Source organism: Taurulus bubalis (assembly GCF_910589615.1).
Source record: "Taurulus bubalis genome assembly, chromosome: 14".
NCBI lineage: Eukaryota > Metazoa > Chordata > Actinopteri > Perciformes > Cottidae > Taurulus > Taurulus bubalis.
Window position 1 is genome coordinate 19,769,462 of NC_136602.1, and position 27,913 is coordinate 19,797,374.

Here is a 27,913-nt window from a genome sequence, read left to right on the forward strand (position 1 = left end):
ACAGCCACAGAGAATGAGCCTTTAAAAATGTTTAGCTTATAAACCTTTAATATTGCTGTAAGACTGTACTCCATTCACCTTTATATGCCCAATGAGTTTATATATGTCAAACAAATTGCATTCAGAAATCAAGACAGGTAACACGCCAAATGGTTTAAACGGTTTATTAAATATTGCATAATACCGAAGTCACAGCAGTGTATAGTATCTTTTTTTTTAATATTATCAATGTAACAGCACTGCAAATTGAAGCAAACAAAGCAAACCTGTTACAGGTTGTGTGTCTCATTAAACTAGTCCATTCTTATGATTATTAATCATTTAAGTTAAAGCATTGTGCCACACTTTTAGGTACTTGCACCGTAACTGACAAGTTCTTAGTAAATGTTCTCCCATCACAGAGACTAGGACTAATGGGAAAACAATGGTTACATTAAATATGTCATGGGTACATTTCAATGACCCCCTCCAAAAATAAAAGAAAACAAAATGAAAATGAGGCACAATTTTGCATCCAACATAAGGCATTATGATCGTCACAAATGGCAGCGTTAATGTTCATATGCGTCAAACTTCCTGTGCTCAGTAACGCTCCACTCTGTGCTTTGCCAAAAAAATCCTTCAGGTAAATAAACCGCTGCAAGTGACGGCGAGCTCACTTTGACGCTCCCAGCGCTCGCAGTCTATTTTTGTATTTACATATTTACAATCCTTCTCGTGTCATGCCGCTCAGGGGTCTGCGTGTTCATTCAAGATGAAAATGCAGACGTGTGGATTTTCTCCTTTCTTTTTTTTTAACATATTGTGTGTGCGTTGTGCCACATTCATATATTCATACATTCATACATCCTGTGATGTTTTTCTGGAGCACAATATCACAGAAATAATATAGATTAGAGTTGTGCGTGTGTGTGTGACTAAATAGTGATTGTTTGTTTGTCCACCGTGTGGTGTGTCTGAGATGGAGCCAATCTTTTGTTCTGTCAGCAAAGAAAAGCCCAACAGGTCAAAAGGCTCCCAACCAATCAGCACATTTCACGCAGAGCTGGAGTTACACAGGAATAACAAAAAAATGTTTAGTCAGCAGTGGAGGGGAAAACATAGCTTTTTGTGGTGTAACAAAATACCTGAATATTATATCAGTGCTACACAGGCAAACCCATAACACGGCGTGTTATCTTGAGAAAACATTCCTTTGCAGATGTTGGCAATAACAGAGGATGAAGCACCGATGGCTACTGTCCTTTTTGTGAAATGAATGCACTTTGTCAGTTATTAAACTTCATATATGTGTGGCAGCCACATACAGCTGCAAAACCAAGTCCAAAATGTTCATCATCACCGCACAACTGTAGCTAACGCGTGGAAACAGACAAAGATATAGAAAACATACACGTCTAGATGCAAGGGAGAGCTACTGTGTGCATCCTGCCTGTGGACGCCGTGCGCTCACGGAGAGGTCTACTAGCAGGCTGTTGCTCGGGCACCATTCGGTAAGAAATGTGGGGATTGGGAGAAGGATCCGGCTTCCCGGAGGATCAGATAGTCACACTAGTCCACCTGGTGTAAACAAAAACAGAATTAAAATACTCCCGAAGCAATTACCCTAAAAACCGCCCGTCAGAGCAGGTCGCGACAAGCCCCGAGGAACTATTTGCAAGTACTATTTGACGAGCACAGTGGTTGATGACAACGGGGAATCTGATGGAACAAACAATAGCTATCGTCTTCTCGATCTGTGCGGGGGGTTCTACTCTTGACATGTGGCGTCTGTTACAGGATCCGGCCGGCGCTGGAGACGTCGGGTGCTCTTGTGCTCGTGGGGGCGGGAAGACGGCTCGGATTGCTTCCACGGCAAAGATTCAAAGCGATCAGTCCGTGAGGGAGCGCTTGAAGCTCCACGAGCGGCCTGTCGTCTCTTCTGAGGCCGTAAGATGAAGGTGGCGGACATCGAGGCGATGGCGGATCGTGTTTCATGCTCTGATTTGATCTGTCGACCTCTGTGCATGCTGTGCTAATGCTTCTTATTTAAATCATTCCACTTGCTGTGTAACCCAAGTTGTAGTACATATGAAAACATACATACAAACGAAAACATTACATATGAAAATATGGAGCCATATTTTGAAAGGCCTCTTAAAAGTTTTCTGTACACATTTACACGGCGAAAAAAAACCAACATACAATTTTGTCAGTATAGGGGGCGTGGTTAAAATCTCAATACGTTTTTAAAAATTCTTATTTTCTAAGACACCTTGTTGGCTTCACTTCAAACATGAAGCATCCTTTTTGTTGTTGTTGTGATTAATCTACTATCGTCTTGTAAGGTGGGATCTCCCTTAAAGGCCAAACAGGAAGTTAAGTGCTAGCACGCCTGTCCCGTGGTTGCGCTGGAGCCAGGCGCCTACCGCCGGCTACCTTCCGGGCGCCATCCGTCAGTAGACACGGTTTACTTCCATTTTGACGGAAGAGGCATAAAAGGACAAATAAATAAAGTTTGAAATAATAGGATGTGCGTATACAATTGTCTCAGACATTCAACATAGTCCACGGTGTCCTGTATTTGTGTTTGACTTGGTAATAACTGTTGTAATAACAACTGTGGGATACAAAATGAAGGCAATACTGAACCGGTAGCTAAAGCTTTCGGCTTTACACTTTACACTGAGTTGTGAATGTTGTGACATTCTTCAAATGTGGAAAGATTCATAAAATGTGAAGTAAAACAGGTCTGTCAGAGACCACTTTGTCAAGGGGGCTTCATACAGGATCTAAACGGAGGAACAAACCACCACATTCAATTAAATGTCTGTTAACACTGAAGGTTTTCTTTTTTGGAAGCAAAGGCAGGCGTTGCTTCATACTTAGCGAATCATGATGAACACCTCTGGTCCTGAAAGGTAGCTCACGGCAAACAGCTCCAACCACACAATCTCATAAAAACCACATTCTGAATCCTCCCAAGTCCAGTTCAGGTAATGAGATCCACTCTTCAATCCATACACTGCTCTGCTGCCGGCCTCCAGACGGAGGTGCTATACGTAAACACTGACGTACTGTGGATTACATGGACAAGATGGAAGCTATTATCTGTACAATAAAAGCTACTTTGCGGGAGGGTTTTTTTTCACGGAGAAATTCCACACGTGGAGACAGACGAGGTCTGTCAAGAAGAGTGTCAAGGTGCTCACCGCGCCGAGGCTCGGGCGGTGAGCCGTCTCCGCCTCAGGCCGACCGAACACTTTCCCAGACAAAATGGATCCGCCTGGCTAAATGACTACGCTAACCAACAGCCATGCGCGATAGTAGTGACTTCCCAAGCTTGACAGGCGACCATGTGTTACAGCCAGATTAGACACTTTTACAGTTTTGCTTCCTTCACGTAATTCCCAGGGAACGTCCCAAACTGTTTTGTCCTCTTTGAGGTTCCTATGGAGAAAAGAAAGAGCAAGGATCAGGTGAAACAGAAAGTAAAAAAAGATCTGTTCTCAGATTAAAGGCTCAAACGACCTTGACGTGAATACAAAAGCAGCAGAGCAGAGTGCAATAAGCACAAATCCTGTGCTTATTGCACTCTGCTCTGCTGTCATTCTTTAGAAACCCGATATGGAAGGATGCACAAAGGACTCTACTTCTGCCCCGAGTGTGCACGTTCTGCACGCGTACAGTCCTTTGCTGTCATTCTGCAGGATTAATGTGACACAGCGAGTGTGACCGCATCCCTGAGGAATGAACCCCGAGGCCCCGCGGGCACATACCGACAAACCAGCCGTCATCGCACTTCTCCATGACGCTGACGAGATCCCCCTCCTGCAGCTCCAGCTCGTCTTCGTTCTGCGGCACGTAACTGTACAGAGCCTGGAAACTGGAGGAAAACCTGGACTGGTAAACTTGCAACGCTCAGAAGACACTACATTCGCAACCAGGAATGCAATTATGAAAAAAAAAAAAAAAAGAAACATGGTGTGAAAGTGAAACTGATCTTACTCACATTCCACAGCTGAGGCGGTTCGGCTCCGGGCTGCTGCTGTGGGACAGGGGTTGCTGGGAAATGATGAGAGATTGTTTACTGGGGTGGGGGTGCAGTCTATTGACAGAGTCATGAGGGTGGTGGGACAGGGTGCTGCAGTACCTCACCGAGGTCTCAGCTATATTCAAGATCTCATTACACACTGCCTCCTAGTAGTAGTAGCAGTAGTAGTAGTAGCAGTGGGGGAAGTCGTCAGAGTAAGACAGACAGCGGGCCCCACCGAAAGTCCCGGAAGAGGCCGAGGTGAAGAGGTCAGGAGTTAGAGAGGGAGGGGGTTGGGGGGGCGGTAGGCGAAGGGCGGGACAGGAAGGTTGGTCCAGTAAGTAGAAAGGCAGGAAGGGAAGTGATCCGTTAAAAGCCGGGAGGAAAAAGCAGAGGAGACGTTGGTGGAGCCCAGGAGGAGAGGCATGAAAAGGCAAGACAGCAGAGTGAGAGCATGTAGACAGGAAACATGAGGTATTAGTTCATTTCTTAACAGCGTTCAGAATGATCATGCAGTAGTTAAGGGAAGCTGACTGGTGCAGCTGAAAGACATAGCTTGATGTTTTGGGTAAATGTACTCTTGTGTTCTCTTATTCGCTTTCTTGCTGAGAGTCCGACAAGAAGATTGATTTCACTTCGTCCATTCAATATCTAGGTGGAGTCAACAGCCGGATAGCTTAGCTTAGCATAAAGACTGACAAAACAGTGTAAACGTGTAAAAACAAAAACAATTTTGCAGTTTAACAGGGAGTTGTATATGTTGGGACTATTTCTTGGACGGAAACGGCGACTTCCTGCCGTGTCTGCTCGTTGCCTGGCAACGAGAAGGTGATGGACCGTTTTGTAAACTGAGCAACTCTCTCACTATGACTTTGGCAGTGCTTCCTTTTGTTTGGGGTTATCTCGCTTCCTGCTTATTGACCTGGTTCCACAGCTCTTTTTAAAGTTGTCCAGCCAAACCACCTCATCTGTCCTTTACATGGAGGGGGAGGAGCCGCTTTTACTTTCAGTCATGCGCGACCTAAAACAAGACACCAATTAACACATTATGTTCATTAGTGAGGTCTAGACGCACTGGTAGAATCCTACTTGCTTCGGACAAAGCCAGGCTAGCTGTTTCCACCTGTTTTGGGTCTTTATGCTAAGCTAAGCTAACTGGCCTCTACTTCCAGCAGCATACTGAGCAGACAAACATGGGAGGGATATCAATCTTCTTCTTCTTCTTCTTCTTCAGCAATAAAGCAACCTAATATCTCACATATTTAATGGGAGTTAAAGACGATGGATCAAATGGATCTTTGAAGGTGATGGGTTAATAAGTTAAACAGATGATGAAGTCACAAGACAAACTACACTCTGCTTTTTGTAAATGTCCAGTGGAGGTCATGGAAAACTCTACCTTACCGTAAAAGAGTTCACGTTGTTGTTGTCTTGGATGTCAAACAGCATCACAGGGCTCCTGGAGCTCCGTCCGTGATGGTCAGCCTCGTTCTTCACAAACTGCACAAACACAAAAATGTCAAATCAGCCAGGACATTTAAAACAAAATAAAAGCTTTTCTCTCGAGCTCGCACCACACATCCAGCACCTGCTGTGAATACCGTCATACCTCGGCCACAGTCAGGTTGCATTTCCCTGCCGTGGGAAATTTCAACCTCGCAGCGGCTTTTGAAACACAAGCCAACATGTGAAACCTATAAATACTCACTAATAAATATGTCACTGTCCTAAATAAATGTCAAACTCCAACGGCATCCATGTTATCACACCTCAGGGTGGAACAACAACAACATGCTGAATTTTACGAAGAGGAAGACACCTGAGAGCTCTCAAATCGATCCTGGAAATGCAAGCACAAAAGCTCCTCTTACAGTCCTTTACAGCTGGGAAATCTGAAGTGCACCAAATAAACACTAAAAGACACTGGAAGACACTGTAAAACACTCACGTGTTAGTAGTGCACACACAACAACATGCAGTTTTAAGTGGTGTGACCAGTTTGAACTTATTCTGCCTGCACTAAACCAGCAGATTCATCCATGTGGCTGAAATCAATTTCAGGTCAAATCCACAGGTTAGTGTCACTCCCTCCACTCACACACGTCAGCTTAAGTACTTCATCACACATCTATCTTAAGGAATCAAACTGTGGCCTAAAGCCCATGTTCCTGAGTGAGCCTGGGATGCAACACCGCACACCATGCAGAATATACCTCTGCAGGGCTATGTCGCCTGCTGCCCGGGGCCGCGTGGCCCCCGTCCCCCTCTGCGCCTTCCCCTTCTATCAACTCCTTCTCCCCCCTCACCCAGCCCTCCAGCACGGGCCCTCCACAGGGGCTCACGCTGCGGGACGGCCACGGGGAGTGAAGGGAGAGCAGGAAGTCCCCCCCCTGAGGTGGGGTGAACGTGAGGAAGGGTGTGGTGGAGTTGGGTCTGGGCGGGTAAGGCGGGGGAAGAGGCGAGGCGGACGGGGAGGCCATGGGGGAGACGCAGTACGGGCTGCCGCTGATGGGAGGCACGGGGCTGGCGGAGTAGGGCGGGGGCAGGTACTCGCCGCAGCGGTAGGACACTGAGGGCAGCGGCGGCAGGGGAGGGGTGGGGGCGGCGGGGGGGCTCCCTCCTCCCACGGTCAGAGAGATCCACTCAGAGGAGATGGCGTGGACCTCGGGGGACACGGAGCGGCGGGGGGAGCGCGGGAGGGGCAACGGGGAGGTGGTCAGACGGTTACGATACAGCTTTTAAAGACCACCAGGAAGGTGGGAGGAGAAGGAAGCAACGAGGGGATGAGAGGAGGAAAAGAAAAGGAGAGGAAAGATGAGACAAATTCAATGGGCAAAAAAGTTGTCAAATTAAAAAAAGGTGGGTGTCAAGCTGAACATCGAAGAAAATGTATTGTTCAGAGACGCAGCAGTCGGAACAACTCTTCACCACGTCTTAACATGTCCTCCTCACCTGGGGAGAAGCGTTGGTGCTGCGCTGTGGCGACTGGCTGACCGGAGGGTCCAGATACTCCATCCCGTTTTTGATGCGGGGTCGTTTGTTCACTTCTACGTAGGTGACGGGGAAGATGCCTTGGCGGTTGGTGCCCGAGATTTTGCCTTCGTACCAGTTTTCATCGACTCGCCGAATAAGCGTGATCCTCTCTCCCTGCAGAGGCAAAGGCATCTCTATGTGTGAGAAGATCCTTCCACGTTATTTTAAAGTGCTCCTAAAGGAAAAGACATTTCAAAGGCCACACCTTCCTGAAGGACATTTCCACCACCGTGTCCCCGTTGAAGTTGAAGCGGGCGACGGCCTCTCCGTATTCCAGCACCTGCACCGGGGCACTTTTCTTTGGCTGGGCTTTCTCTGTGGGGGGGAGGAGCTGAAGGAGGCAGAAAACAACAAAACAAAAAATACAAGATGAATCACACTGTGCAGCAGAATGTTTAAGCAAAACATCTTCAACGCCGCTATTCAGAATTGCATAGATATCTATGGAATAAAAAACAACACTATTTCAATAACTTTAAAGAGCAATCACTGCGAGAGAGAGAACTCACGTACCTCGACGTAACTTTGAGGGAAAATGCCAACTCTTCCATGATGTTCCCCTTCATACCAGTTTTGATCCACCTGTCGAATAATGTAGACAATGTCTCCCTTCTGAAACGGCAACTCCCTAGAAATGAAACAGATTAATTACTCACGTGAAATGAAAGAAGTAAAAAAACAAACTATTTGACAGTACAAAAATGAAAGGGAGAGTGATCTCATGCAGAACCGTGTTTAACATCTGATGGGCGCGATTTATTCACATTGAAGTAAAAGATAACGTGTAAACGTGTAAACAAATGCTGAAAGGTTGGCTCATATGTAAATATGCTAAAGGCGGACACAATTTAACAGCAGCATAAACCCCAACATCCCTTCATCAACTGCCACAGGTTGTGAGACCCGGTTGTAATACAGAGGTAACTCACTTTAGAGTTTCTGCTCTGAAGTCGAAGCGAGCCATGGCTGGAGTTCTCTGTGTGGAAACAAAAGGAAACTTGTTTCACTCTCATTTCATGACTCATTATTGTTCTTGACATTTTACTCAGTTAATGAAAAGTTATTCGAAAGACGAAAAATACTGTAGTACTTTTACATATTTGACACTTTCTGGTCACTACACTCTCTGGGCTTTGTCATGTATGTGTGTTAGGAAAAGATTATCTGGAATTTGTTGTGCGCTGTGAATCTGCGGCCCTTTCACGTTGCAGGAATAAGGTGCTTGTGACTTGTCCTGTGGAGCCCGCCCAGGAAGACACTCCTGGTGAGTGTTTACAGTGAGACTGGAGGCACACACCTTGGTAAACACCACAAGGGTGCAACTAATACCACATTACGTGGAGATATCCAGCTGGTAAACAGTGTGCACTGTGAAAGTGCGGTCCGCTATCGCTGCTCTTTCCTTCTGAATGTTCGGCCCAGAGGAGAGAGCCTCCTGTGTCCTGGCTCACGCACAAATGGACAAAGCATCTGCCGTCTGGTTTCCTGCTTACAGAAGGATAAGACACGGCCCTGCATTGTACCTCAACGCCTGATTTCCTCTTCTCCGCGTTATCTGTGATGTTGAGCAGGTCTCCGAAGCGCTCGTTGGTGATGAACTGGTGGTGCGTCGGGACGATGCCCGTGTGTCGCCTGGACGCTGTGTCGGCCTCTTCCTGTTCCCGCTTCAGCCGCCGCTGCTCCTCCAAGATTTTCTGCCAGGAAACCAGACTGATATGGGTATCCTGCACTCTTTCATTCACGTGACACAGTGGTTATGTATGATATAGGATTTCCTCATTCGTAACCCAGCTTCAAAGTTCACCTCTTTGTCCCCATGACGCCTTCGCAACACTTCATCCGGGCTCTCCCCGAGAACTGGGGACGAGTCTGAAACAGAAACGGCATGGAGATTACGCCGTGAAGCATTTTTTTTACTGTCAACCTCAAGATAAATCCAACTGAAAGAATAACACTTTTCAAATAGAAGATGATGATATTGCAGTCAACTCCTCAATTCCAAAGAATAGAATCATAGAAACACACAATAAATACGACTACGCATGCTTTTGAATGAACCATAATCTCTGTAACACGAGAACAAAAAGCACACACACATCCAAAAAGCCAAATGTATTCCTGCATGCACATAGGAATGACCACAGAATGATCTGATGTGTGTTCATGAAAAAACAAAACAAATGCAGGAAAGAAAGAATGGAGACTACTGTATTTTGGCCAAAAGAATAAACATGACATCATAGTTTTACTGATCGACCAAGCAGCATCCATTAGTCTACTGAGGTTTCACCTTTTACTACATTATCGAGATGTCTTCATGACTTAATATGTTCCCCACCAAAGATGTTTCATTCCATTATATGAAAGAAATCAAAGCAGGGAACTTCCTGTCTGGCTAAAACAAACCTTTCATGGTGAGAGAATGAAAGACGGCAGATGTAAATCGTTCCCAAAACAAACAAAAAACAAAAACAAACAGATACAGACATGGTGAGACATCAGTTTGAGAGAGCGTATGCAATGTTATATCGATATATCCTGCTTAACCATTACAGAGGGATGCTGGGATCGTAGTTTTAGGGAAGGCTTTCTTTTCTTTGCTACGTAAGGATAAGATTTAGCATCTCATTGTCATGTGTGATCTGCATTTATTCGACACCATGGCAATGTAATAAAACAATAAAAACACAGAATTCAGTCTGTGTGGGTGTAATGCTTACGCAGGCTTTAGCACCCTTGCATACAACTCAAAGCTGATGTCACCAGGATATATATATATATATACGTTACCAAAAGCTGCCTGAACCTCCTACAGTCACTGCAGTGTTTTGGTGTGTTTTGCGGGATCGTATTCATTCACAGTGAAATGGGAGAGCACCAAACAGCACACTGACACAATGAGATGGAGGCTTCCCTGCCACTTTGTAAACACACCACACAGACTAGGGATGGAGGGTGGCGGCGTCGCTTTGTGGAGAAAAAGGGACACAGAGGTGAAGAGAGAGTCGAGATAAATGAGTGACCACAGGGGAGGGGAGGGGTGAGAGGAGGGTGACAGTGGTGAAGGGATGGAGATAGCCACCTCTGCGGTTAGCTGCCAGCGGCTGCAGAAGGTTCCCGTTGGCGTCCAAGCCCTGCCCGTTACTCAGGTGGTCAGTGTTGCTTTCCTCTCCGTTACTCAGCCTCTCCAGGACCTCCAGGGAGGACAGGCGCTGTGGGATCAGAGGTCTGGGCTCAGGAGACAACGTGCTGGGCCTCGGGGTGCCCGCCATCACCTTCGTGGCCAGCAGGCTCCTCCGACTCTGGTGGGACTGCAGGCTCTTCCGTAACCTGAAGGGAGCTGGGCCCATGAGGAAGAGGTTCCCGGGCAGCGTGGTCTTCTTCTCCAGAGGCGGCGGCCTCTCCTGTTGGGTCGAGGCCTGCTGCCTCTCGTGCCGCAGGATGGTGGTGAAGCGGGTGTAAGAGGCCGGGCAAGAGCCTTTGCACTTGCTGGGTTTGAGGAGGAGTTGATGGTTCAGGTGGTGGTGGTGGTGGTGGTGGAGATGGTTGTGTTGCAGAGGCGACGCTGTAAGCAGGGGAAGGGGACTATTTGATCCACCCACGTGCTGGTGGTTCAGTTCTGGGGAACTTTGACTGAAGATCAGCTCAACCTCGGCTTCAGCCTCAGTGTTCGAGGGGGAATCAGTCCTGACCTGGTGTCGGTCCTCTGAGGGGGACACGGCCTCCTTCGCGGTCACGCCGCCTGGTGACAGGGCCTCCTCCCCACAGCTCCTGCTCTCTGCCTCCACCGGGGAGCAGGCATCAGTCTGGGTGGTGTCAGCTACCAAAAGTGACTCCGCTGACACTGCAGACGCCATGTAGAGGTGGGCGGGGCTGTGGACGGGGCTGTGGACGGGGCTGTGGCCAGAGTGCAGGGTGGGCATGGAGGAGGAACGGCTGGGCGTCGAGCTGGACCGCTGGATGATCATTTCAAACTCGTTGACCCGTGACGACACAGCCGCCCGTGGAATGTTGTCCCCATCGTCCGCCTCCGACCTCTCGCCCCCGTCGGCCTTTGACTTCTCAAAAAGAGAGGCGAGGCTGCGCACGCTGCCGTGGGGGCTGCAGCCGGCCGAGCTGGGCCGCTGGATTTGATGCATGGTCCTGTACATGCTGGAGAACTCGGACGCGCTCCTCCTAATTGCAGGGGAGACGTTCCTGAGGCCGTCCTCACACTCGGCGGCGTAGCTGGACTCAGAGTCTGAACGCTGCCCGCTCTCCCTTTCCTCCGCTCCAGCAAAGTCTGTGTCACATGGCCCCGTGTACAGATCCTCACAGCTGTGGGCCTTCGGGTGCCTGACAGCTCTAGTCCTGCTTTCCTGACTGTCACCACTGGGCGGCAGCAGCTTGGGTTTGAACTTAGAGGGCAGAATTTGGGGTATGCAGGCTTTGGCAGCAGATAGAGGCTTCATACTCTTACACTGGTTACCTATTGCATTACTGGCAAGAACCGATCGACTATTTACAGAGGAGCAGGGTGAAATAATATCGCCATTCCCACCTTTATAATCCACTGGCAAGCATGCAGGACAACAGAATAAACAACATATTAGATTACAATGCTCACAGGTTCACACACACTAAAACAGAGTCAGGCACATTTCTAAAGTAAAGACCAAGTTCCATTAGAAGTGGATGAGAAGAGGAAGCAGACTTGATGCATTGTGCATCAAGTAATATATGACTTTTATACTAACAGCATGAAGAACAATGCTTTGTAAAAATGGAACAAGGGGATATTTACTGATTCTTGCATTATCCATATTATTGTTAACAGAAACATAACAAGGGGAACATAAAGTATTAAGACAGCAATATGTCATGAGATGTTATGTGATGTCGGAGGTCGTATAGGAATTCTTCACACTGACTGCAGTATCAGTACATTTAAAAACAAAAAGATGAAAGACAAAAATAAAAAAACACTTTTCTGTTACCTATTTTGTTTTCATACACGTTTCTTTCACATGACTGCTGCCTGTTCCGCTTTAACCTCATACACACTGTATACTCTTCTCTTCTACTTTTAGCAGTCAGACAGCCGGCTGCAGTGATGAATGGCCAATGGCACCCCTGCTAATACACTGCTCCCCTACACGGTTGTAAATAAAAAATAAATCCTGAGTCAACCTGCCCGGTAAAAATATGGCTGTCAGAGACCTCTGATGAACACTCGCGTCGGTTCCTGGCTATGGCGTGCTGGCGATAACGCCACAGATGGAGCCGGGAAGTGACACAACACATTCACATGCTGCGAGACACTTAGCACGAGTGACCCATCTGTCACATTCATATCTACCAGAAAAACACACACTAAGAGGAAGTAAACTAGATATTCTGATCGAGAAAAAAAAGTCCTAGCCACTGAAAAGCCCCCGAGGAGGCTCAGTTCTACAAAAGACAAAGATTTGTACAGATATTTTCGTCTTTCGTGAGCACAAGACAGAGACACATGATGAAGTGTTTGGTTTCTCGCACTTTAGGCTTTTACCTCTTTGGGCAGTAGGCTAATGAATGAGCGTGCTAGTCAGTTGACTGGAGAGACAAATACGTTTACTGCCACAATTCAACTTTAAAAAAAAATATTTTTGTTCCAAGCGTCAATATATTAGTCATTATTATAGAAATGTACAAAACTTGAAGTGGAAATGTTTGACTCTATTGTCCATCTATGGTGTGTCTTTCCAGATGTAATGTACAGTATTGACTTGTATTGGATCACAGTGTCCCTGTCCTTACATCTCTTCTCCCCCCGCCACTGGCCATGTGCGCAGGCATTCCAGCCTCGGACCTCACACTGACAGCTGACTTCCTCATGCCTACCCACCCTCTGTGTCCCTCCTGTTTATCTCACCCGTCTGTTTATCTCGCTCCCCATCCATCCCCTCTCTGGCCCTCCGCTCCCTGGCGCTGGAACACTCTGGAGTCTTGCCCTAAGCCTGCCTAGCGACGGCTCACAACTGGAGCAAGAGGTGGTGGTGGCAGGGGGCGCGGGGCGGGTGTTAAACTCTCCAAGGTTAGCTTCCATCGACTTAGCGAGACAACCTCACTCCCTCCATGAGTTTTCCAAAGCAGATGGCCAGTATACGTTTGATGAAAACATCCATGGCATCAATAATAAATCAAAAGCTGGCGGGGGAATGAATGCTGCGGGGTGATTGGCCGATGCCGCGAGGTCTGGGAGCAAAGAAAACGGTTTGGATTCCAACAGAAAAGGTAACTGGAAACAGATGTATCCCTGTCTGACACTTTGAGCGGTCGAACATCATGTCTATAACTCATTGGTTCTGTCTCTGCAGGAAAGGCCTTAAATGGCCTGCTGTGCTGTCTAGCCCCACATCCATCCATAAACATGCACACACCTGCCGTTTTACTGGCCACATATATATAACGCGGCTGCTATCCTACCTTTAGATGAGGAGGAGCTGGCTTGGCGCTTGTTTAGGGCCCGTAGACCTTGTAAGGGGATGTCGCCGCCCTCCAGGACACTCTTGTAAACATGGCGGTCGCATTCTGGACCTCCGGGCTCACCCGTGGATGATCCCCCGTCCTTCTCCACCTCGCTGTGTCCAGACTTGCTCGAGGAGCTAGACGGTGATGAGAGGAACGCAGACAGCTAATCAAACACAGCCCATCTCATTCAGAGGAGTTCTGTTGCATGTTTTTTTTTTTTATGACAACCAGAGGCAGCCAAATTGGGTAATAAGCTGTCACATGGTTCTCATTTAGTGTGTCTTGAGGTAATTCCTGTCCTGGCAGACTTGTGGGAGACAAAATATTTAGAGGCAGGAAAAAACTAAATTGAGAAAGAAAGTGAAGAAATTTGGAGGCTGACGTTAAGAGGAGGCATTCAGCACCGCACACATCTTACATTCCAGAGAGGCCGACAGGACACATTTCTATAAATATTCTCCGAACATTGCCACATGGTGCATCAGGCCCTGCCGCGCACCTGTAATGCTGTCAGGTTTGCTCTCCTTCACATGGCGCTCACGTGGTACTCACGCTGCTCCAAAAGCGTTCATTAAACCCAGAGAGTGATGAAATGAAAACCCGTACAAACCCCTTCTCACTAGTGTTGGGTAAAAAGAGGAGTTACTATTTTCCAAAAATGGGTTTTACATCTGCAATGTTGCCAAGTCAGAGTTTTACAAGCTCACACCAAATGTACGGCTACATTACTCTCCTTGTTCCCCTACCTCAACACAAAAAGCTCTTTCATAGCTGTGTGCACTCACTGCTGACTGCGGAGAGCCATTAAAAACCATGTTGGTTCTGGGTTACTTACAAGAATTCACATGAACGGTATACAGGAAATGTGCAGGACATGAGCCGCGTGAGATTTAAGTCGATCTCCTGTAACGGTTCTGGTTAAATCAACAGTCAGTAATCGGCCTGTGAGAGAACCAGGGACTGAACCTACTACAGGTTACAGTCATGACGAGCAGCTCATTTAAATACCAATTACTGCGTTGGTACTACTGTATCGCCATGGCATCTCTTATGGCGAGGCCATTCAAACAATTCCATCAATCATCCAAATACATGCAAACACAGTGGGTGTCTAACCGAGTCCTAAAAAACACAGAACAGAACTCTGAACAGACCCCAGAGGGGAAAAAAATAACATCCTGCCCTAAACATGTGTGCCTCTGAAGGAAGTCAGTTTATGACTTGAAGTTTCCTTTGAAAATTTGGGGTGAGGGAACTTCCAGCACCCCTCCACCAGGAGCCTCTTCCTCTCAGAATGAACAACAACCTGAAGAATTAAAAAGTTGGATTGGGGATCTGTCTTCACATACTTGGCCACGGTGACATAATGATTGTAGCAGATGGAAAGTTCTGAGCAGAATTGGAGGGAGGAAGTTTATTTTCCCCCGGACTGTGGCGCGAGACAGTCACCATGGCTCGGTCCTGAATTCCTTACATTTTATTACGCAAACGAAAATAGAAGATGTCAATCTCATCGGACAAAAACAAAAAAGATCAAGGGCTCGGCCGGCTTTGTTTTAGTAACAGCATCCTCTTTCACAGTGCAAGTTGCCGCTCAGAGTTCTGTGCACACACCCATTCAGAAGAAGATAACGGTTTTTAAGTTATGCAGCAGCTGGGTGAGTTCCCTCTATCCCAGTGACATCCAGGTTGCTGTCTTTAAATAAATCCCCACATAGCAGCCATGTCTCCCACCCTCCCAACAAACACCATGAAATACGGACAGAGGACACACTGTTCTGGTAGCTTTTTGCCTTATTCACGGGATCTCCTCAGGAAGCAGGAGTCCCCCCGCTGCGGGTGGGCCAGCTCTACAGGGTGGACAAATCTCTTGCTGACATTTATCCCCATAACATGCCTTAAATAATCATCAACATGCTGGAAGGGAGGAAGGGAGATTGAAAGCTCAAGTACAGGAATAGGAAGGAGGCATGGACTTACTACTGCTGCAGGTCGGAGGCAGTTTCCAGGGGGCTGAAAGAGGGGGCACTCTGCAACAAACCAAACAAAGAAGTCATTGATAGATCCACAGGAAGGTCTCCTCCAGCTAGAACAGAGGCAGGGGCATTAGCTGCGGTCAGATTTTCTCTTCTTCTCCTCGCTGTCGTTCACTCGCTGCTCCAGTTTTTTTGTCTCGAGCAGCCGGGGTTCTTAGCTTCTCCGGACTGGGCTTGGCATGAAGGAGTAAGCGTGTGTTTTGGCCTGCATGCAAGTTGGAGAAAACAAGCGGCAGTATGAAGAGTGGAGGGGAGGGGGGAGGTGGGCGTGCATCGGTCAGGGGGCACCCATGCGGGAGGAGGGGGCTGTCACAGGCTCAGCCAATGGGCTGCTGTCTCCCAGTGAAGCCGTTTCTTTTGTCTGGTATTGAGTCACTCTCATTACCACTGGACCAGACCGGGGACAATTAACCAGCTGGTGGTGCAAGCAGGCCGAATTACACACACGCGCACACACACGCACACGCACACACACACACACACACACACACACACACACACACACAGACACACTTAAAGAGCCAAAAAGAGACACAAATGCTAACAGACAAAGCAAAGAATACAGTCAAGCGAATTAATTGCAGAAACAGATCATTATAACACAGTTGTAAAGACAAAGAGCACGAACATGGAGGCAGAAATAAACAAACTGAGAGGAAAAAGTGAGTGAATAATGTTGAAAGCCCTACAAAGTAAAAGTAGTGGGTATTTAGAAGCAGATATTATCTCCAAAACACAGGGGTGGTCATTCAATGTGGTAGCACCCACGAGCATTTTGAATGGTTTAGAGTCAACTAATTTTAGCCCACTGTTTCTGTTGCTCTCCGCTTTTCAGACGTCACAGCAGGTAAAAATAACGGATATGACACGGGGCACTATGAATAAGAGCGCAAGTGTTGTTTGCAAATACGATTGCACAATCCACATCCCAGCCAGCCTGGCCCTGCCGCTAATACCACGTCCACTTCCCCACGGCGCGTCCAAGTGTCCGCTTCCACACACCGATGACCAGACAAGGAGCATTCTCTCCAGCGGCATTTGCCACAACATGCCTTTCCACTTAGTTGCCAGGGCAGGATGATCATTTATAACCTTTCAGAATAAATGCCGATCTTTGTAAGAACAGAACATCAGGCTGGCAAGTCTATAGTCTATTTATAAAGCCAAATGTTCCATGTCGACTCGGGGGAACACACCGGTGTCATTGAATAATCTACAGCTCTTCCTCGCTCTGCCACATCTTGTATCACCCCCGACCCCTCCTCTTCAAATCTGATATCAGGGGGAGATGATAGTGTCATCTTGCACCCCTGGGTAATTGGGCTAATACACACACACACACACACACACACACACACACACACACACACACACACACACACACACACACACACACACACACACACACACACACACACACACACACAGCTTCAGGGGAAAGTAAACAGGAAACAAGCATGGAAAGAGTATCTGGAGTAAAGGAATGGCATCTTAATCTGGTTATTTACAAGATGCCGATGTCAGTTTATGTAAACCTTTCTTTTTTTTAAAAGGGTAAAGCTCCGTTGTACTAATCCTACACTGACATCACTTAACATCAGATTACTACGAGGGACGTTTTTATCCCACTAATGAAATAAAGGGGGCAAATAGAAGATAGAGGAAGAGAGTGTATAAAAACGAGACGCTAAAAACGGACTTATCAGATGAAGACGCAAACCGAGGATGAAACTACTCGCTGGGAGCAGCGTGATCACGGCACGCCCGGAGCTGGATATGGACATGAATGGAAGCCTCGGTGAGTCAGTGGAGCGCCGATGACTGCGTTTCTGCAAAATTCTTGTGTGCAAGTTTCCTAACAGGTGTCCTCGGCCACTCAGGGCCGCTTTCATATTCAAAATAGCGATCATGAGTAGGTCATGGTAACATGAATCTCATTCTTTCCAGCACCTTATTTGTGTTGATGTGTTCTCGTGAAAACAAACAGCTCCCCCAGTGTGAAGGGCCTGTTATAGCCGAGAGCCCCCCCGTCTCATCTCCGCTAAACGCTTAAAGGTAAAGGCCAAGTGTGTAACAGAGGTTAAATATGAAAGCACAATGAGCTGGCGGGCTTACAGAGACGCCTCCTTTAGAATGAGTCAGGTGGCGGAGGAGGGGGGCTGCTATGTAACTCAGCGCTGAGACAGTGTGGCAGCAGCCCCCTCGTCTGCACATGCTCCCCAGATGGAGCCACTCTGTCGGTTGCAGAGGGGAGGGGTGCAGAAGGCTCTTTCATGAACCATAGCTAAGTGTGGCCGTCTATCTCCAGCTAGATACGTAAATCGATGGGCCTATGTTTGTCCGTAACTGTCACCGCGTATTTTCCTTGTTCATATTATTCAGGAGGACCATTACTGTGTGAGTATACACAGGTGTCGCTCTCACCCGAGTGGCTAGGTGACGAGGAGGGGTGTGACGAGTAATGATGATTGGACAGGACTGGCTGAAGAGAAAATAATGCAGTCTCCTAGGATTATCTAATGTGTGACTTACACTAAGCCTGCTCTTTAGAGGTATTTAGCTGACAACTGGCTAATTAGCAGTGTGAAACCACAAGAAGACCATTAGAAAGATGTCGATCAGAGGAACTTTCAATACTGTCAAGTAATACTACTTCATTAGTGGAAGTGGTTCAATAAGAATAAGACCAAACTGAATCAAAGCTCTTTGTTTAACCTGAGCACTGTGGATTTTTGCAGACTATCAACCGTATCTCTCCACCGGTAACACCGAGTGAGTGCTGATATGTCAATCAAACTCCAATGAGCCAGAGTGTCTGGCTGGGCCTTAAGGTCAAATACTACGCATACCAGGTGCTGCTTTAGAAGTGACTTTGACATTAAACAGGAGCCAGTCATCAAGCCAAGATCATCTGGCAAACGTCCAGGCTGCCATGAGACCGAGTCGGCCTCCACATATACACCGACCTGGAGCAGGAGACCCTGCGTCTGGCTGATGCTAGGACATGACCTCATGCGGTAGCGAGTGGTGCCACCTCGTATGATCCAGGGTGTGGCGGTGTGGCTCCGACTGACAGAGAGCGAGGGGAACCAACATCTGTTTGTAGGCGGACAGTGACGCGCCTGTCTGGTGCCAGCTAAGGCCCGAGGCACGGGCCTTGACGCTTCAACATGCCCGCGCCCGTTTGGGTATTTTGGTAAATGTAATGCTTGTGAGGACAGCAGACTCCCCAAGTGAAGAGTGACTTCTGGATAAATCATCCGGGCCAGGCCTCACCTAGCTGGCAAGGTGAACATACCAAAAATGAGCGAATCGTTGAGTTCCTGTTGGGCGTTGAGTCACCAACATGGAAGAAGAACAGGGGTACTGCCACGGTGGGCGGACCGCCAGAGCCCGTGCACAAAAAAAAGGATGGCGATGACTCAAAATAGCCCTGTGATGATTTAATCAATACTTTATTACAACCTATGACTACTCCTACTCCGAGTATAACAGACTCAAAACAATATTAAATGCCTACTATCTAAATTGCGCAGGGTAAAAGCCACAGCTAACGTAAAGTGGTCAGACAGTTTTCTGACTGCGCTCACTCAGCATCACAGATACAAATAAATAGCTGAGAGACACTTTTGAAGAGGGCAAAAATAGATCTCAGTTGACTATTTTAGACACTAAGGGGGTTAAAAATCCTTTTAAAGTGTATGAGGTGATGACGAGGGATGACAAATAGCATATGTCATATGTCAAATGCTTTAAAAAAAAAAAGGTTTGCTGCAGATGGGAATGCTGAAATACATCCAAAAACAGTTCAAGTTAACAAAGAGTTTATGATTAAAAAGAGGGATATATAAACGTTGGTCTCATTAAGCAACATTGATGAGACACATGGTAGTAAATTTAGTTCAAGAGGAAACACGTTTTCCCCTGACACATGCTGTCACATAACCTTGTATGCGCAGGATCAATAAATCTATTATTCAGGACAAAATCGTAAGTGGAAGCAGGAACTGGAGTAGCCCTTACAGACAGACACAGTTTGTTTTAGGCATTATTTAAACAGGGATGTTATCACATGCAATACAACACTGTCGCTTTAAAGACAGCAGCCACTTACCGCATTGTCAAACTCCATCTCTGAAAAGAATTTATACCAAGGCTCATTCTCTAAATCTACATCTTCTGGATTTACATCCTGAGTCTAGGGGCATGGCAACAAGAGGAGGAGGAGAAAGACAAAGAGAAGACAGTTCAGACAGCACAGAATACAAACACGTAATGAGCCGATCACATGTTGGTGACTGAGCCCAACACCATAAATCATCAGCAGCACTGCAGGTGTTCTCATTGAGGAAGTGAACTAAAGGATAGGCTTCACATTTATTCAAGTCCATCAAGGACTAGTTTGACACTTGGATCCTTTACTTGAGAAGTCTGTTCGATAAATATGAAGCCACAGCCAGCAGCAAATTAGCTTAGCTTAGCATGAAGACTGGAAACCGTCTGCAGCTCCAACAGTCACACGATTGTTGAGCATTAGAGGGGCTGTCACCAGGCGAGCTGTTTCCTCCTGTTTCCAGTCTTTATGCTTAGCTAAGGCCAACTAAGTAGATTTATATTTACTGGACAAATAAGTCCAGTAAATATTGCTGGAGTATCAAATTTCACTCACACAGACATGAAGAAAGTTACGGGTCACTGTACTTGTTTCTCCTGTCCATAATATTGAGTATGGACAGGAGGTTTGATTTCAGCAACCAAAAACAGCTTCAATGTACATATGGGCATACAGGCAATTCATAAATAAATACTACCCAAAAAGGGCATTTTATTCTATCGAATCAGCCGACACATAAAGATGACGACGAACAAAACATGCAATCTTTGTAAACGTAATATAACAATCGTTAAAACGTATTTTATATAAGGGCTAAGGCAACACATCTTTCAGCACCAGAGAGTAAAAACAATAGACCTGGCGTAGAAAGTGACCAGCTAACGCAACAGGAACACTGACCCATAACAACTGAGCTTGTGATGGAAAAACAACCGAGTCCATTATTTCCCAGTGTTGCCAGGATGAACTGGGGCGAACTCTCTCTAATGAGTGTATTTGTTGCCACTGGGATCGGGCCAGATGTCGGGCTAGCGACATCTTCTAGCTTGATGTCACCGAAGCATCAGACAAACTGTAATTACATAATCATCTACTTTCTCACAATACTGATCACCTCCGTGTCCTCTATTAAAAAAGATTTGGGAACGGGGAAATCGAAATGCAAAATGTGCGCACTCTCCTTTGGTAAATATTACACTGTCGATCTCGGGAGCAGCTGCCAATTATCTATCATATGGAACAAAGCTCATCATCAAAAGACAGCCCTCAAGGACACTGAATAAAGCCGCGCCATTTGATTGAGCACAAAGTGCTGAGGCCGGAGAGGAAAGTGGAGCAGAGAGCGTTAACACTCCCCCCTCAAGAAAACACACGCAGGATCCATGTTTTGTGTCTGCGCTGGGATCCTTCTCACACCGAGCCGATTCGACCCAATAACCTTAAATTGAAGACGGGGAGACAATGGCTCTCCTTGTAAGCGATACTCCCCCGCTGCCCCGGCAGGATCATCTGTCACCGCAACAGGACACCCTTTAGGAATGTGGTGCACATGGCGATTCAGGCTACACATACGTCGCCGTCCGAGCTGTTAGTGAGGCTGCCACCCGGGAGCTTAGATACAGCGGTGGTGGGTGGGGGTGTGCGTGGTGGGTGGAGAGTGGGGCTGACACAGCTTACACAGACATGCACACAGAGAGAAGGAGGGAGAGAGAGGGAGAGAAAGAGGCAGAGAGGCAGGCGGCGAGCATACCGTTCTCTCCAGCTTCAGCACCGACGATTTCCCTGGCTCGTACTCAAAGATGCTCTTGGGCTCGGCGCGGTACTTCCTGGTGTCTACCTTTTTATCCGGGGGCTCCCACTCGTTCCTGTTGGAGGGGCGGGTGTCAGGGAGGGGTGGGGTGTGGGATGGAAGAGAGCCAATCCTTATCAAGACGTCTCCATGGCAACCAGCTTATAGGCGAAGATATTATTTTGTTTGTGTTTTTTTCAAACATGACGTCCGCCCTCGTTATCCCTGCTCTCTCTCTCTCTCTCTCTCCCTCTAATGATGATATGGCAGAAAATCCAATTCACGTCTCAGCCAAGTCGGTAACTCGATAAGGCAAACAAGATTGGAGCCAGTGACACAAAACAGAGCCCAGCATTTCCTGGGAGAATTTCTTCCAGTAATAGAGCCACAGTTACTACCAAAATAAGACTCTTAAATGAGAAACACCCAACCCTACACCTATTCTCTCGCTACACAGAAAATTATTTTTCTGAATGAAATTCTTTCTGGATATCAAGAACATCAAGCAGCATTTATTTTTCATTTTTCCAAAGACATGCTTTGCAGCTCCCCCTTTAAGCCCCGAGGAAAGAGGAAGGTCAGGCCTCGACATGTCATCTGCAGCTCTAGTGGGCCACAGTTTATCCTCCATCACCTGTCCTCCTTCATCACTCCATCACTCATTTCTCTGAGAGCAGATCGTCTGTGTCAGTGCTGACATGTGTGTATGTGTGTGTGTGTGTGTGTGTGAACAACCTCACACTGTGAGAACATAAGAGCTAACATCATGAGCTACCATTACAGACAGCATTTTATATCACAGGGACACATGAATAGGATTCCTTCACTCACACACTTATATTCACGTTGACATATATCATTTTTCGTGTATATATATCATTTTCTGTCTCGCATTCTGACTTGTAAACGTCTCCTTTCTTCACTAACAGCACTGTGCTTTTGGACTAAATATCAAAGTGAACGGCATACGGAGATGTTGGAGCAGATGGAGGACGCTGACCTTTTGGCGGAGGGTCTGAGGGAGGAGGAGCGCGTTGGCACAGGCATCGACCGGCCTCTTGAATCCACCTCCACGTCGCTTTTTGAGCGGGGGACCGCTCTCACTTTAAAAAGAAAAGGAAAATAATGTTGATGTGATCAACAGAGTGATGCTTAACGGCATTAATGCGTCAACTCAAATGTTATCAATGTTTAGCTGTAATTCGTGTACGCTGCATGCTCTACATAAATAAAAATAATGGTCTAGTTGTACATCAATGAAAACCCAAATCCAAAACTCACCATCTTCCAAGTAACCGAAGGGAGTGGGACAATCATCTGAAAGAGGCGCAGACAACAACCAAAAAGGATTTATTACAATGTGTATCTATTTGTGCTCTGGAGCCTGAAAAGTAATGAATATAGCCCCAAACTAAATTATTCATAAGGCATTAAACCCCCCACACCTCTCACCTTCCATTAGGCCGAGCATTACAGGTTCACCAAACACATTCAAAGAGTGTCAAATCAAAGCACTTTACAGGAAGCATTACTGAGCTAAAAATGGGATGCAGGCATCGACGGGCATCGAGGCTCTGAATAAATAATGCATTGTAAAGCAAAAGAAAAAAAGTTGCGACTGCCACAATCAGAATTATCTCTGTATAAGGGATATATTTTACAGAATCCTATCAGTCACAACCACATAAGGAGGAAATCATGTGAAGCGAAGACAGAGCTACTGAAGAAGCAATATAAGCGTTCAGGCTCTTTCTCCTTGTCCCTCTTCACCACGGCTGACAGACCTTAAAACTAAAACCAGGAGCGTGGATCGAACCGGAGCCATCTGCTAAACATTGAATGGTGGCGCTTTTTAGGAGCGCTACAGTCTGAAGGCTTTCATACTGCCTGAGGAACTCTACACAGGGCAGAACAGCCCACAGCCTCAGTGCAGGACCACAGCAGCATCTAGTGGCAAAAATAGTACACTACGCTCTCCTGTTATTGATGATGATGAAACATGACTTTTTTTTTAAAGAAAGCGAAACATCTGAAGCTTTAAATGTGAGATGATTACCAGCAAAAAGAGAAAAGGCGTTAGGAATTGTTACAACTTGTTACAAGAGAAAGTAGGACGGCACTACAAGGCTTCGTGCATCATCCGTGTCAACGTGTCGATGTCAATGTATCGTGTATGATCTTAAAGGCCGAACCCATTTTTTTGTGACAACATTAATTAGACGGTGAAGTATTTTTACAAACTTGTCCATTAACAGCCTAGCAAAACATTAAAGGGGTACTCCAGCAATTTAGTATTTCACTTCCATAGAATTGGGGGACTCGTAAGACAGATACAAACATTTAAAAAAAGTATTAGGTCTACAGCCTGTCAATGAATTAAAGAGTGTATGTGTAATCTTATGCTCCGAGTAGTGAGACTAGACTTATTTGAATCACAGGTTGTGCCTTTAACTGTATGTGTGCCACTCAGCCCATAGGCCTTTTTCCCAGCAGCCATTTTGACTTGTCATAGTAGGAAAAGACCAGGCGCCACTAATAACATTAACAATGGCTGTGTTCCGTTTAAGTATCCCAGTAAGTCATGGCGGCGAGACAGTGAGCCAGCGTGCATTATACCAGGACCCTGAAGCAGGGAAATTTAATTTGTATTTATTTTGTCATGTACACCTGTGCTTTTCCTACTGTGACATGTTAAAATATCGAAGAAGAAAAAGGCCCATTAAATTAAAAAAGCCTGCTGATCTTAAAAATTTCCCACGCCAGCAAAACGGAGTTAGATCAGGAAATCTGCACGAAACCTGCAGTGTATCTAAAAAGATAGTGGCTCTATAGTATGAGAACAGACGTCGGAAAATATTAGGTAAAAGCCTTTCAAAAACTTTGGGAATCTTAAAGTTATGTGGTGTTGTACTTGCCACAGGGGCAGGTATGACAGCCAAAGTATTTGAAAGGGAAAAGGATGGCTGCAGATCAGTAAAGCCAACGAGAGCGGAGTCACTGCCATCGGATACCTTTTGGTTTCGTCTGAATGTCATAGTTGTCGGGAAAAATGTAGGTGGGGCGGTAAGGGTTCTCCTCAATAGGCTCTGAGCACAGTGATGGAGAGACAGAGCACAGTGTGACATAACATACAAACACACACACAGGGCGGGGCCACCAACAGAGAGGGACATGACGGGCAAAACTGATCAGACAAAATAAAACGTGGAAATTATGATTTTCCTCTTACCAGGTATTCTGTGTATCTGTTTGAACATAGTCTTGTACCAGTCTTTGGACTTTTCAGTGTTCTGAAATTTTAGATGTGTAGATTTAATGAACAAATGACAAACATGTCAACATTGTGATTTTAAAGGGGGACACCACTTAAAATGTTTCTTCATTTAAAATTCTACAGTTTTTTCAAGCAATAATCTTTCTGCTGAATGCTTTAACACAACAACGTTGAGTGATGTGCTCTCTATAAATACTAACTATTGTACTGTAACATCAAAGACTCATGCATCATTTGAACAAAAGGCCCATTACACATTGTAATCGAGTAGATTTGTCTTCATTTGACAGAAGGTTTAGCTGCTCACCCGTACGGGGACAATGGGCTTGTTGAGAGGACCGAGGACCGGGGAGTGCAGTGACAGCCGCAGCCTCTTCCAGTCCATATCAGGGACCGGACTGACAGAGTCTCTCCCAGGATCAGGGCTTTTGTCCCTTTCTGGGGTCGGGTCTGTTATGAAAAAACAAACAAACATCAAAAACAAAACTCACAATTCAATGCATGTTTGTGTTTCAACCTACGTAGAGAGAGACTATGGGTACCGTACGTCATATGCCTCATGCTGTGCACAACATATTTTCAAATACTTTGCTGCCGATCATGTCAAGATTTTGTCTCACATAATGTGTTTTGCACCAAATAAAGAAGAGAGTGCAAATACCAACACGAAATTAAGGAAGCAACACTTCAAGAATCTAAAAGAATTGCAATTTCTTGTGCAAAATATGTGCACAAATGCTTACCGAGTGTCATCAAAGTGCACTCCCCTCGAAGACGTTACAACACGGAATATTGAAACGATGAGGTAAACTCTGTCGCACATATGCCGCATGTGACACTTGGCCCCCGAGAATGAGATGTGTCAGGTGTCACGTCAGTGGAAGAAAGTGTAGAATCTCGCATGCCACGCAGGCAAACGGACATGAAATTAAATCTGCTTTGACGCATGTCTGCAATTAGCAAAAACAGAATGTGAATTGCAGAAGAACATGTAGAAAATATCTCGTGGCCGTGACGTTTCTGTATGGTCTGGTGCGCTCTCCTTCCACTAATAAACCGTTTCAATGTTTCCAACACATCGATGAATTAAACATGACTCATTAACTTCACAGGCTTGCGGCGAACACATTGAATCGAGGCAGCAGGAAGGTGGCAGATGTTTCAGTTCGGGAAAAATAAATATATCGCTCCGTTATAAAAAACTGGGACTGCTGCCGGCGAAGTCTCAGAAATTACAAACACGTCACAAACATCCATTAGACATCACCAGGGCCCCATTGCATACCTTCGAAATGAGGAAGGTGCTTTTGCTGCTCTGTTGTAGGAGAAAGACAGACAGACAAGGACAGCACAGTGAAATGTGACTCAGCAAATGAAGCAAAAGTGAGGAAGCAAAGGTTACGTGTGGGACAGCAGGACAGCGCTAATGGGTCACTGATGAGATGCCGCACCGACATGTAAAAAGCACGTTGACGGCAAACTCAAACGCTTCTGTGAACTCTTCATGACACCGGTCCATCACAGACGGGGTGCGCTCACCTCTGTTGTGTTGCAGCAGGACTATGGTGGGGTTAACTGCGCTGGTGCAGGGATAAACAGAGCTGGAGGCCGTGATGCAGCTCTGAATGTCAGCGGAGGATGGGGCCTGATTCTCTTTTAGGCTCTCTGGTGAATGGGCCTGAAAAAGTAACAGTAAATACAACAACATTTACACAAAGCTTTCACTGAAATGTTATAATTGTAACACCAAACAAAGAAAGAGGCAGTGTTCAACGGGGAGGAAGTAAACGTACCTGGCACTGAGTGTTGTTTACAGGAGGTATATCTGCTGTGATGTTGCTGCCTCCCTCAGCCACTCCTGCTTTAGAGCCGTCTCCATTAATCTGGCTTGTCCAGCCACCTGAAAAGAGTCCAGAGCTCCCTCAGTTTGGCAGCCAGCGCGGTCAAGAATAAAAACCACTGGGGATGACACTAAAAAGTAGCGTATTTCAGTGAAACCTGAACCGTAACAGCTTGTTCCCGATCAAATACATCTCTTGTGTCATTACGCAGGGCGTGACTGCTTTCCTTGGAGGTTTTCAGAGATGCTAATATGTCCAGGAAAGGAAGAAAAAAAAGAAAAAAGAAAAAGAGATTCTCCCACAATCTCTGAACTTTGTCATCAGAACAAAGCGGCCTTTCACTGAGCTGCAAAGGCTGTTTGTTCCAATGGCCTTTATATTCAGGCTCTACAACAATTAAAACATCTCCCCCGAAAGCCTTGGCCGGCCTCCAGTCCGGCTCCACTGTGCTCTTCGCAACAAACAAGCCCACAGTCCAGGCGCCTGCTCCCAAGAGCAGTGGGCGGGACGCTACAATAAAGCTCTTTGACGCTCGCATGAAAATATGAGCAATCGCGACCTTTATCGCAGCTCTGAGAGTTCACTTTGAAAACACGACACGTTATGTAATCCTGATATAAAAAAAGAACTGCGAAGGGCATGCGAGCAATATTTACGACGACAGGACATGATGAAATGCTTATTTTTAAATCACCGCAGCGTTCGCATTGTCTGTCCACATTCTACGGCGACGTGTCCCGTTTTCACAGGGTCACGTAACTGCGAGCGCCCGCTACGCAGACAGTTGTTATGAAGCAGCCGTGGCCCTCGCTCTGACTTACTTGGCGTTGTAATGGCATTTGGCTCTGCGCTGATGCGGCCCTCTTCGTCTATGTGGACGAGGGTGGCCCTCAGAGTCACCACTCCTTTCCCCTTGCACACTCTGCTGGGGTCCAAATCTGAAGAAGAAAAAAAGAGTTCAAAATATAGGAGCGTCACCTTCACAGCTCCTCATCGTTCAAGGCGTGACAGTCGTGTGTTCGGTACTCTCAGAGCGCACTCCTGCTTCGGATCTGCCGGGAATCCGAGTGATTGCTACCTTGCGCCCCAAATGACCGAAATAGAACTGCAACACCAGAACCAGGCCATCAAATTATTATCAGACTAATTGCCACGGTCACTCCGTCAGAGCAGGAAGTAGAGCAGTAGGAGCTTGTCAGCACAGGTTAATAACGTGACGCAGACATTGTGAGTTTAGAGAGTTGTCTTTGTGGGACTGAGAGATTAATGAGGCGGAGGGATACGTCACCTGCGGCAGGAATCAGGTCAGGGGAGCCTTTCAT

At 46.5% G+C, this 27,913-nt stretch overlaps 1 protein-coding gene across 1 annotated transcript; it reads right to left on the minus strand.

Moving 5' to 3' along the window:
• Positions 1-155: 155 nt before the first annotated feature.
• On the minus strand, positions 156-27,913 carry sorbs1 (sorbin and SH3 domain containing 1; the record flags this gene model as incomplete). The annotated part of the gene is made up of 26 exons (XM_079229639.1): positions 156-3,429; positions 3,759-3,865; positions 3,992-4,044; positions 5,417-5,512; positions 6,226-6,747; positions 6,965-7,159; positions 7,251-7,376; positions 7,559-7,673; positions 7,975-8,021; positions 8,569-8,739; positions 8,850-8,914; positions 10,128-11,597; positions 13,493-13,671; positions 15,518-15,567; positions 19,688-19,771; positions 21,438-21,552; positions 22,477-22,579; positions 22,758-22,793; positions 24,488-24,562; positions 24,706-24,766; positions 25,058-25,188; positions 26,036-26,065; positions 26,290-26,428; positions 26,544-26,650; positions 27,413-27,529; positions 27,880-27,913. 26 exons carry the CDS (start codon positions 27,911-27,913, stop codon positions 3,362-3,364), a joined length of 4,296 nt encoding a protein of 1,431 aa, XP_079085765.1. The 3' UTR covers positions 156-3,361.